This window comes from Microcebus murinus, chromosome 2 (assembly GCF_040939455.1).
Source record: "Microcebus murinus isolate Inina chromosome 2, M.murinus_Inina_mat1.0, whole genome shotgun sequence".
Taxonomy (NCBI): Eukaryota; Metazoa; Chordata; class Mammalia; order Primates; family Cheirogaleidae; genus Microcebus; species Microcebus murinus.
In genome coordinates this window covers 48,436,943-48,449,470 of record NC_134105.1, presented here as the reverse complement: position 1 = coordinate 48,449,470, position 12,528 = coordinate 48,436,943, and the positions used below count along the sequence as shown (strand labels likewise).

Below are 12,528 nucleotides of genomic sequence, written 5' to 3'. Positions count from 1 at the left end.
CTAGTATATGCTGAGAGACCTTGGACAGAGCAGTTGACTTCGCAGCCTTGGCTGGACACAATGGCTCACGTCTGTAATCCTAGCACTCTGGGAGGCTGAGGTGGGAGGATCACTTGAGGCCAAGAGTTTGAGACCAGCCTGAGCAAGAGTGAGACCTGTATCTACTAAAAATAGAAAAATTAGCTGGGTGTGGTGGCGTGCACCTGTAGTCCCTGGTACTCTGGAGGCTGAGGCAGGAGGATTGCTTGAGCCCAAGAGTTTGAGGTTGCTGTGGGCTACATTGATACCACTGCAGTCTAGCCCAGGGTGACAGAGCCAGACTATGTCTAGAAAAAACTCAGCCTCAGTTTCCTCATCTGCCAAGTGCGGGGGCTGAGCTGAATGCTTCCTTTGGTCGAACTATTGCTCACATCCCACGAAGTTACACCCACTCCATGAAGTAACACCCAAAGTGGGGCGCTAGGAGTGTGTGCAGGCTTTTCATCTCCCTCCTTGGAGGGCTGTGAGCTCATGGGCACCCCTGGGAGAAAGGCAGGGATGGGTGCTACTTTCTTTGGTGCCGTGTTTCCTCAATGCTTATTCTAACTCTAACGAGACTCCATTTCTCTATCCTTTCTTTCAGAACTCTTCCACGAATTTTACAGACTCATCGGATGCAGAGCTGCTGAGAGACTGAGGGTCAGCACTCCCTAAAATGGAGAAAACGAATGGTAGGCAGCTGCCCGGTAGTCCTTGCTTAAAGTGAGCCCTGGGGCTGGGAAGAGACTGTTACCATAAATCCTGGCTGGAGCCATTTCCCAGGCAGGCAGTGGCCCACACCAGGTATTGCATGTATGACCTAGAGAAGGTGGCAGAGAAGAAGAACAAAGCCTTGCTATGTCGGGAAATACTTATGTGGTCTTCATCCCTATTTCCTAGCATACAGTGTCTAAAAGCCTCAGGATCTCTTAAGCTATGTGTCCTTTCATTTGCTAATGAGATGACTGGTGGCTGGCAGCCCCTAGGAAGCTTCAGGATGGGGCTGGTCACAAGGAAGACCAACTGCAGGATTAGAGAGGTGGGACTTTTCATCCTCACCCCCCCACCCCCAGCCTCTGGGTAGGGGAGAGGGGCTGAAGGTTAAGTTGATCACCGATGGCCGACGGTGTAATCAAACATTCCTATGTAAGGAAGCCTCCGTACAAATCCAAAAGGACTGAGTTTGGATGCGCTTCTGGATAGCCGAACACGTAGAGGTTCCTGGAAGTTGGCGTGCCCGGAGAGGGCATGGGAGCCCAGCGCCCCTTCTCCCATGCCTTGCCTTTTCCATCTCTGTATCTGGTGCTCACTGGTATCCCTTGTAATATCCTTTATGATGAACCAGTAAACAGAGGTAAAGGTTTCCCTGGGTTTTGTGAGCTGCTCTAGCAAATCAATTAAACCTGAGGAGGGGGTTGTGGGAACCTGGATTTATAGCACAAGTCGAACAACCCGGGGCTTGTGATTGGCATGAGAAGTGGGGGACATTCTTGGGGACTGAGCCCTGTGGGATCTGAGGCTATCTCCAGGTAGACAGTGTTGGAATTGAATTGGAGGACACTCAGCTGGTGTCTGCTGCAGAACTGATTGTTTGCTTGGTGTGTGGAGAAAAACCTACACACATTTGGTCACAGAAGTTTTCTGTGTTCATTGTTGAGTGAGAACACGGGAGAAACTGAGTTGGTTTATTCCTATATATTCTCACGCCTTCCAAAATATTGGACTTGTGCAATGCTCAGAGTGCCTTTTCATTTCATCCAAGCACCAAGAAGGGAGCAGGTGCTGTCACTCATCACCCTCACTCTACAGATGAGGCACCGTGTGGTGAAAGAGCCTTCATCCATACCTAGTGACTCTACCAGTCATTTAATGTCTCTGAGCCTCAGTCCCCTCATGCATCAGTTAGCTTTGCTGTGTAACAAACAGCTAAAAAAATTTAGTGACTTACAGACATTATTTCTCAAAAGAGTCAGTAGGTGGGTAGGGCCATTATTCTGGTGTGGGTCAGCTCAGCTTATCTTTTCTGGGCTCATTTACATGTCTGTGATTTTTCTGGGTGACTCAGCTGGGGCTGCATGGTTTAGAATGGCCACACAGATGTCTGGGGCATCGGTAATGACTTGGCCATGTGTCTGTCATCATCCAGGAGGCTAGGTGGGTCTTATTCACATGGTGGCAGAGGGGTTTAAGCACTGCAAGAAAAGACACACCCTAGTGTGCAAGCAATGTTCAAATCCCTGTATATGTTACATTGCCGTCGACCCACTGGCCAAAGCAAGTCACAAGGCCAAGCCCAGGATCACTATGGTAGAGGCGTACTCCAAGGGTGGGGTATTATTGCAGCTATTTTTGCAGGCTACCACAACTCATCTATAAATGGATATTAATACTAGTTGTTGGGGTTGATAAAGAGCTAAATTAGATAATGCATGTAAAGTCGTTGAGTAATAGCTGTCTAAGCACAATGAGTGTCTCAATGAATGTTTCCCTCTTCCCCTCCCCAGGAGACCTGGTCTAGATCCCAATCTCCTGACTTCTAAAGAAATGTTTTTTTCCAGATAGCCTGGAAACAGGAGAGCCCATAATCCCCCTTGAATCACATGGCCCTTCTCTGGCACAGGACTTAGGGACCAGACATCAGCTCCAGCCCCGCCTCTTCTTTTCCTCCAAATGCAGTTAGCTTATATTTCAAGAGTCTGGCCTTTCTCCCCAGAGAGCCGCCTTTTCAGCGCATCCCTGGCAGTGGTCCCACAGAGCACCTGCTAATTCCCTTAATGCCCCAGGGCCCTGTCATCCCGCCTGCCCGTTCCTCCCTGCTCAGTACCCTGGACGTGGCCCTGGCCGCCACGTGATTGCCCACGGCTAGCTCCAGAAAGGCACCCTCCCAGGTACACCCACGCCTGTCTCACAGAACAAGGACAGAAGAGGGAAGGGCTTCCTTCCTTGTCTTGGCCTTTTGAAAAGGTTCATTGCATTCCCCTCTTTTCCAGCTTTATTTTTAGCTACTTTTTTCTCTAGTTTCTGTTTTCCCCATTTCCTTCAGAAACTGAGCACAGGCTTTTGAACTTCTCTTTCTCACTTTAAATGCCTCTAATTGGTTCACTCACCCGCTGTACCTCACTTTGTCGCTCCAGGTAATTACTTTGGCAGTTTCTTCCTTCCCTTCTTTCTTGTGTCCGTGTGACTCCCGGGCTGACTATGACTGTGCTCGCAGGGCCTCTGCAAGTCTGCTGATCTGCAGCAGAGTGGAGTCAAGCAAGACTCCATGGGGAATTCCAGGAAGCTCTGAGCCTCTTGTGTCTTACTTTTTTCTTCGCCCCTGACTCATTTTCCCAATTTTTCCAGAATTCTTTTCTTTTCTTTTTTTTCTTTCTTTTTGAGACAGAGTCTCATTCTGTTGCCCAGGCTAGAGTGAGTGCCGTGGCATCAGCCTAGCTCACAGCAACCTCAAACTCCTGGGCTCAAGCAATCCTCCTGCCTCAGCCTCCGAGTAGCTGGGACTACAGGCATGCGCCACCATGCCCACCTAATTTTTTCTATATATATTAGTTGGCCAATTAATTTCTTTCTATTTCTAGTAGAGATGGGGTCTCGCTCTTGCTCAGGCTGGTTTCGAACTCCTGACCTGGAGCAATCTGCCTACCTCGGCCTCCCAGAGTGCTAGGATTACAGGCGTGAGCCACTGTGCCCGGCCCAGAATTATTTTCTTGGACTCTCATTCTGCCCTAGACTGTAGTCCTAACAAAGAGGGACAGGACACATCCTCGGCAAATCCTCCCCTGCCCCATGCAGAACCAGCCATCCCTGCCTTCAGAATCTTTTTGTCAGAACCTCCTCTGTGCCCTGTTCTCTGCTGCATGCGTGCTGATAGTCACAGCAACTCTGTAAGTGAGGCGTGATTATTTCCACTTTACAAGAGAAATTGAGGCACAAGGAAGTGAAATAATTTGTCCAGAGTCACACAGGTAGATCACAGCCAGGATTCAAATCCAGCCAGTTTGGCCCTGTGTTGGTTTATCTGATGTGAAGTTCATTTTGAGCAGAGCCAGTCCTCCCTCCTAATTAATTTTTGGCCTGGCCCAATGCCCGGAATTCTGAGCTCCTGCCTACCTGTCACCAGGTAGAATTAATAGGAGCAGAGCTTCATGTGAGGGTAGGTCTCCCAGCACATCAGCTCAGGTTCCCTCATCAAAGTTCAGCATTCCTCTTGCACTGGAAGAAAGAGACGAATTGCAGAGTGGGGTTGGCAGGCAGGGTGACCTGATGGATCTGTGTGTGTGTAAGAGAGAGAGAGAGAGACCCCACAGTGCTAGCTTGGGGAAGCACCTATTGAACCTGTCATGCCCCATAGCTGCTCAATCTTACTTCCCTTCCCCTCTCCCTTGTGGAAGATTTTGCCTTTGAATCTGCTCTTTCTTACTTGATGCTATTATTGTATTTGTGCTCTGGACCTGCTCCCAGGGGCCGCTGGGCAAATCAGTGCATTTCTACTGAATTGAGGCAATAAGCAGATGAAAAATGCAGCCTCTCTTTTAGGAGTTGTCTTCTGGGTCATAAATCTGCTCTCTGCTTAACTTCGGACAAATATCTCTTTTCTGATTTGGCCTGTGCTTGTAGTCCAGGAGGTAGGCTGCTGAGTGGACCAATAAGTCTAAGAGTATGGCGGGCGCGGTGGCTCACGCCTGTAATCCTAGCACTCTGGGAGGCCGAGGCGGGCGGATTGCTCGAGGTTAGGAGTTCAAAACCAGCCTGAGCAAGAGCGAGACCCTGTCTATACTAGAAAGAAACTAATTGGCCAACTAATATATATAGAAAAAATTAGCTAGGCGTGGTGGCGCATGCCTGTAGTCCCAGCTACTCGGGAGGCTGGGGCAGCAGGATTGCTTGAGCCTGGGAGTTTGAGGTTGCTGTGAGCTAGGCTGACGCCACAGCACTCACTCTAGCCTGGACAACAAAGCGAGACTCTGTCTCAAAAAAAAAAAAAAAATGTAGGTGAATGGGAACGTATATGGAGTTTTTTGGGATGCTAGAGGAACATTTGCTCCTTATCCATCTGAAGTCCAGGTATCTGCTGCAGAAGCCCTGGAACCCAACGGAGACCATCCCTTGGATCAGCACCGAGGCTGGTTCTGTTCCCTCCTGCAGTTGCAACATAATTGCCTGCAGGCCCTGTGGCTTTACTTGGCACTGATGGCTGGTAGCCTCCATGGTGTCCATGTTCGTGAATTCAGCCTTCATGTATCCACTCGGTGTCATTTTGTTCTTTGGAGGAGCTGTACTCCTCTAAGCACAGAGGGCCATAAGGCAAGCATGTGGCATCGGCCAGGGGAAGGAGAAATCAGGCCAGTGGGAAGAGCTCAGCCCCAATCTGTCATTGCCCTTAGGGAAACGCCACCATTAGCACCTTCCTTTACTTAAAAGATTTGTTCTGTAAAATTTGGACTCGGTAAAAAGGCTGCATTCAAGGATCCAGAAGGCCACACGTGGCCGCAAGTTTCACACTCCTTTCCCTTTCCCTCCCTTTCCCTCCAGCTTCTCTTTGACCAGGTCAGCCGCCTCTCAGCTGGTCTTTGGGCTTCTGGTTTGCTCTTCCCCTCACCTTCTTCAAGATGCTCTTTTTGAAATCACATTCGACCAAGTCACTCCCATGTTTAAAACCCTTCAATGACCTAGAGAGTAAAGTCAGAGTTAGTTAGGGTGCACACACATTGCTCCCCAATCTGGCTTTTTCTTGCCTTTTCAATTTTATCTTTCTCTTCCGTTCACCCTTCTCTACCACACTTTTTAAGTTCTGGCCATTATCAACTCCATTGCAGAACTCAGAAATACTGTGTGACTTCACACCTCCATGCCCCCACACATTCTCTGACAGGTGTCTAGAATGTTTGTGCTGGCTATCGCTGCATAGCAAACCACCCCAACACTCATCGGCTTAACACAATAATTTATTATTAACACAGGCTCAGCTGAGTGGTTCTTACTTTTGGAGGCCCTCCTATAGTTGAAGTCACATCATGGCTGAGAGCTTTTCTACTCAGGCACAGTGCCAGGGCTAGGATGGCTGGAATAGCTGGAGGCTAGGTGAACATCTCTCTCCCTCTCTCCACCTGACCTCTCCCTGGGGCTGGCTGGGCTTCCTCACAGCATGGCGGTCTCGGAGAAGTTGAACTTCTTACATGGCACTGAGTGTACATTCTAAGAGACCCGGGCGGAAGCTAAAGGCTTTTTATGACCTAGCCTTGGAAGTCTCTCAGCATCATTTCTGCCATATTTTTTTGGTCAAAGCAGTCCCAGGCCAGCCCAGATTCAGAAATCTAGAGAAATAGACTCTACCTCTCAATGTAGGATTAGCTTTCTTGTCTAAAGCGGGTAGGAATTGATGGTGGTCATCTTAGAGATAAACCACTACAGTATCTTTCCCTGTCTTGTTCTGCTTGCAGTTTCATACTTACCCATTTAACACTCAGTCATATGTCACTCTTGTGGAGTCATCCCTCTCTTACCAAGACAAAATTAGCCTCCAAGTCCAAGAAAATAATTCTGGAAAAACTGGATAAGAAGACAAGAAAGAAGACTATATCTTGAACGGTTTTCCTTATCATACTGCACATGTTTGTGTCCCTCTGACTTGATCATACATTCTTTGAAGGCAGGGGCTGAACCTAATTCATCTTTGTGTCCTTAGGATCTAGTTTAGCAACAGACACATAAGTGCTGAAACAATAGTGGTTAAGATAAGTGAATTGAATTACTGCTATTTTGTAATTTCGTACCCAGAGCCTACTACCCTGAGAGCCAAGCAATCAGTCACAGACAATTTGTAGAGACCAGGCAGTGAGTCTTATGAATTGCTTTATATTTGGGGACTTCAGTTCTCTTTACTTGGGACTTCCACAAAGATAACTATTAATACAATATTGAGCATGTATTAAATGCCTATCATGTGCTAGGAATTGTTCTAAGCACCTTAGCTTTAGTATAAATTAGTCCTTACAGTAATTTTATCTCATTTATTATTATTCCCACTTTGCAAATGATGAGACACCTGGGAGACTAAGTAATTTCCCCAGAATTCACAGAACAGAGAAATAGAACAGGCTCCAGAACCTGAATTCTTAATCTCTATACTCTTCATTAATGTTCTCTCCTGAGCTCAGAATTTTCAGAGCCCATTTAGCAGAATGTGACAGAGGTAGAAAAGGGTGTCCCATGAGGAACATCGAAGGAACAAACATTAACTTGGAGAAGAGGTTAGTTGGAGACAAGCCCCTGTGGATTCAAACAGTTGAAGGACTGACTTGTTCTTAGTGTCCTCTGTTGGGATCAATAGGTGGCCGCTGCACAGAGATCAATGGTGCTGTGGTGTAATGGAGAACTTTCTCATCATGATGTTTCCCCATAGTTTGGGTGTCCTGAAAAGGCGAGCCCCACACCTCTGGGAGCATATATGCCAATGTCCTTTTGACATTAATTGGCCCTTTTCCTTTGACATCCTTTTTCCAGTCTGTGATAAATGTGGTGTTTCCTTTTTGTTTGTTTTTTTTTCTTTCTTTTTTTTTTTCTTTTCATGGAGTTCCTGGCCAAAGGAGGTATTTTCTTACTTGGCATGGGTTTTTGAAGGTGACATTGGTGTTTAGGAAGCACTAAGCAGTTTTCAGGTGGAAGGAGAATAGGCTGTGTGTGGTTACTTGCTGCGGCTCTCTCTGATGTCGGTGTACCTGAGGCTCAGGCACCTGAGCAAGCTTAAATAATGCAAAAGGCACAACTTGTTGATACCTCTGGCTTAAACAAGATTTACTAGCTGTTTGAGTAATGCAAGTTATTATTTTTTTGCAAGTTTCTTTTTTAATACTGAGATATCCATGTGTATCTCATCCTTTAAAACCTTCCACATCTGTAATTGCCAATTAGTACCCTAATTTGGCAAATTCCTGGCCACTTCAGTTTGGCAATTATGTGACTCAAACCCCTCCCCCCCAAAAAAAACCAGCATGAGACAGTTTTGTTTTGCAGGTCTGCTGGCAGATTCCACAGTAGTCACTCTGATGACATATTGCAAATTGGAAACCATTCCCTCTACCTATTTCCTTGCAGACACTGGCTAAGTACACATTGATTTAATAAGATGATTTCCCAGGACAGCCAAAAAGACTGAGCATCTCAGCCATAATTTAGAGGCTAGAACACTTAGGAGAAGTCTCATGTGATACTGTTAAGTCAAAATCACAGACATTAGGCCTCATGGCCCTGTAATTCTTAATTAACTCTGTGCTTTTTTTTTTTTTTAACATGTCTTATGTCCCCCAGCCAAAGACCAGTCTTCTCAGGGGGATGAAGAGAAAGACCCTCCAAAGAGCCACCCTTACTCGGTGGAGACCCCATATGGCTTTCATTTAGACCTGGACTTCCTCAAGTATGTGGATGACATCGAGAAGGGAAACACCATCAAAAGGATTCCTATCCACAGAAGGGCCAAGCAGGCCAAGTTTAGCACTTTGCCCCGCAACTTCAGCCTTCCCAACAGCGGGGCTCGCCCCCAGGCCGCCCTGCTCCACCACAACTGGTCGCCAGGGGTGCTGAGGAAAGTGTCGCTTGGGGCACAGGAGCAAACCCAGCCTCCGCTGCCCGGCGCCGCCCCCCAGGCCGCCGCCGGCGGGAGCGAACTGAGCTACCATCGCAGGGCCGTGTTGGCAGAGGCCAGCAGACAGCTGGAGGCTGCGGCCCCGGAGGACGCCGAGCTGGGCCCCGGGAGCGGGCGGCCCCAGCTCCTGCGAGCGTCCAGCATGCCGGCCACGCTGCAGCAGAGCAGGGCCCCCGAGGAGCCGCGCCTAAGCTCGGGTGCCCCCGCGCCTCCCTCCTTCCCGCCACTTCAGGGCGAGGGCAGCGTCTGCGACGGCGCCTTCGGCCCCGCGGAAGGATTCGCAGGTTCTCACCTGGGAGAGCCGGTGCCGGGAACCCTGGAGCTGGTCCGCGAGGGAGCCGAGCCTCCGGCGGGTGGCGCCACCGCTGCCAGCCCCCTCGGCCTCCCCGGCCCTCCCTCCTCGTTCCCCGGTGCTCTTGTGGGGCCGCAGGACGCGGGAGCTGCAGAGGTGGCGGTCTCCCCCGGCTCCCCCACGCCAAGCCCCCCGCCCCTGCCGTGGCCCATCCCCGAGAGCGAGCTGCGCCTGGAGGAAATCGAGCTCAGCATCAGCGAGATCCCGCCGCCGCCGCCCGTGGAGGTGGACGTGAGGAGCGTGGGCGTCAGGGTCACCGAGGAGAGCCTGGGCCTAGCCGGCGGCGTCTCCGGCCTGGAGCGGCAGGTCTCGGCCCTCCAGGGCGAGCTGTCTGGAAGAACCGAGGAGCTGGCGCAGGTCAGGGCTGCCCTCCAGCAGCAGGAAGAGGAAGTGAAGGCCAGGGAGCAGAGGATTCAAGAGCTGGAGCGCGCCGTAGCCCAGCTGGAAGAAAAGCTTAGCCAAGAGACCGCCAGAGAAGCTCAGGGCCAGACTGACGCCATGGTGAACACTGACCCTCTCCGTGGACTCTTGACCAGGGAGTCATGTGACAAGAGCACTGAGGTCAACCTTCCGGGCGTCACAGAATCTGAAAGCTGGGGAGCCCAAGGGGCGGAGAATGGTCTCCTATGGGGGCAAGACAGCCCCAAGCAAGGGGATCAGAGCCCAACAGAACATGTGCTACCGCCCCAGCTGTCACTGCTGCAGGGACCCGAGAAGGTCCTCTCCTCCTCTTTAGGTAGCTGCCTCTCCACCGAACTCAGGATTGAAGAAGCAGACTCAGAGCAGGAGGGAGACCCTCAGGGAGGAGCCGAGGGCCTGGCCAGGGGAGCAGGAGGCTTTCCGTGGAGCAGTGACAGAAAGACTCCCCCAGCAGGGAGGCAGGAGCCCAGTTCAGAGCTCCCAGGGAAGGAGCACCCGGGAAGGCCACCAAGCTCACCAACAGATGCCACCCTTGGGCAATACGTGAAGAAGATCCAGGAGCTCCTGCAGGAGCAGTGGAGCTGCCTGGAGCACGGGTACCCGGAGCTGGCCAGCGCCATCCGGCAGCCGGCCTCCAAGCTGAGCAGCATCCAGAGCCAGCTGCTGAGCTCCCTCAACCTGCTGCTGTCTGCCTACTCGGCCCAGGCCCCCCAGCACAAGGAACCCCCGGCCCCCTCCTCCCCACCGAAGGGTAAATACTGGGGCCTGAGACAGGGAACCATGTCTCCTCTACGCCATGAGTCAGAGGGAAAAAGGTTCTCAATTGCATGAGTTTTAAAAAGATTATAGCATCTCCAGGAACCCTGGGGGAATAAAAACTGATGTGTGTAACAGTGGAGGCTCAGTACCTCTACTCTTGTCCTTGCTGTAAGGTTGGGTCTCACTGCAGGACCACCACATACAGCTGTACAGAAAGCACAGGGCACAGAGATGCCAGCCAGGAGGGGCACAAAAGATTAGAAATCCAGCCCAGGCTCTGTTTGCCAAGTCATGTGCTGAAGCAGTACATCCACCCAGAGGGGCCTACTCTCATTTGCATTGTGCAAAGGCAGCGTCTGGGGCCAAGAACGGCCCTGCTGCGTGGGCTCCAAACCTCAGCCTCCCTCCACTGTTTCCTGGGCTCTTGCATTCCTGTGTTCCTCTGTGGTTCTCGCACAGTAGAGGTTTTCTCTAGCCTGGTTTTGGAGGAACGTTATATTGAGATCTGGAATAGTTCACTGCATATTTTCTGTGTGTGTGTGTGTGTGTGTGTGTGTGTGCACGCATGCACAAAAAAGTGGGGGGGGGTTGGGATCTAGTGATGCTCACATGTGGAAATCAGCCCTTTGGCTGTTAACTTCCCTTTGTAACAGATCAAACCCTCTTCGCTGTTGGGTAAAGTGGAACCATATTTTGCTTTGCTCCACGGGCAGCATGTAAGGAGTCTGCTTCCTGCCAGGGCTCACAAGTTGGCTGCCCTCTCATTATCCCGTGGCTAGTTCTAGTCTTTCCCCCTGGGCAATGCTTCCACTGCCATTGAGCACAGCACAGGATTTACACTTGCTCATGAGTCTGCCCTGAGCACTGTGTCATCACCACTTCCACATCACAGGTGTCAACGTGCACTTGTGAGCCAGGAAGGGCGCTGAGGTGCCCTCGAGCAGGGGTAGGTGCTGGACGATGAGTCCAGAGACCCAAGTTCCACCATTCACTGAACATGTCTGAGCCTCGGATTTCCCAGACATCAGGGACAACAGTGGAACCCACACCACATGGTTCTTCTGAGAGAGTGCAGTAGCTCTCTACTCTCTCATCCACACCGAAAGGACCATTAACAGGGACAGTTCTTCCAAGATTGACCAGAAAGCCAGGTCCTCCCAGAAGACCCCCCCAAACATTTGATCTACATGACCTGGTTCCCTGTCCCTACCCCCCCACCTGCCTGCACCCTATATCCCCCCAAAGCAGGACCCTGGTTTTGCTGCATTCCTGTGTGTCCCCAAGGTTCATTCTAACCTGTGATGTTGTGTCTGCCTAGAGATCTCCCCGTCGACCAGCCTTAAATCCATAATGAAAAAGAAAGACTATGGCTTCCGTGCAGGAGGTAATGGGACCAAAAAGAACCTTCAGTTTGTTGGGGTTAACGGTGGGTAAGCATCGCCTGTGAAGCTCAGACCGCCCTCCCTGCTACCTCTCCTGCTGTTGTCCCTAGCACTCTCTTTTCCTAGGGGGAGGCATCTGGTTTTCATTCTTCTTCAAGGGAATTAATCTCAGTGGCTCTTTAAGACTCCGTCTTGGGTTTGCATGTGTTCGGCTTCCTGCCAACTGTGGGGGTCTGTCGGAACCTCTGCTTTTAATATGTCTTGGCTTTGGTCTCACCCAGGGCCAGGACTCCAGGTGGCTTATGGGAGTTTGGAGGGTGCGCAGCCCCTCTGAGGATGGCATTTAACCTGAACCACAAGCAGCCCCTCTGAGGATGGCATTTAACCTGAACCACAACACTGAAACTAGTAAAAACTCTGTTAATTTGTTGAACTTCAAATTTCATCCATTTAATTTTTTCTTTAACTTCCTATAAATCAAACCCAAGTGTTTTGGGATAAAGGAAACAACCAGTCTATTGACTTAGAACATGAACCAAGCCTTATATATATTCTAGAGAATTGAGTGTTGGATTTAGAATATTTTCTAAAACAATCATTCAACAAATGTTTATTAAATGCCAGCAATGTGCTAGGTCGTGGGGATAAAGTCAAATAAATTATGTTCCCCACATTTAGCTCACAAATAAGATAAAGAGGAAATGCTGGCCAGGTGAGCCAGCAAGGATTTACAGCTAGGATTCACGCCTGTAAATCCTAGCACTCTGGGAGGCTGAGGTGGGAGGATTGCTTGAGGCCAGGAGTTCAAGACCAGCCTGAGCAAGAGCAAGACCCAGTTTCTACAAAAAATAGAAAACTTAGCTGGGTGTCATGGTGTACGCCCATAGTCCCAGCTACTTGGAAGGCTGAGGCAGGAGGATCGTTTGAGCTCAGGAGTCTGAGATTGCAGTGAGCTA

The 12,528-nt window shown here is 50.2% G+C and overlaps 1 protein-coding gene across 1 annotated transcript in view; it reads left to right on the top strand.

Moving 5' to 3' along the window:
- Positions 1 to 617: 617 nt before the first annotated feature.
- Positions 618 to 12,528, top strand: part of KANK4 (KN motif and ankyrin repeat domains 4) — a 36,176-nt gene continuing 24,265 nt past the window's right edge. Inside the window, exons 1-3 of the mRNA XM_012767085.2 lie at positions 618 to 710; positions 8,326 to 10,182; positions 11,509 to 11,620. Coding sequence (XP_012622539.2) covers positions 695 to 710; positions 8,326 to 10,182; positions 11,509 to 11,620 — 1,985 coding nt within the window. The 5' untranslated portion in view covers positions 618 to 694. The remainder of the gene's footprint in view (positions 711 to 8,325; positions 10,183 to 11,508; positions 11,621 to 12,528) is intronic.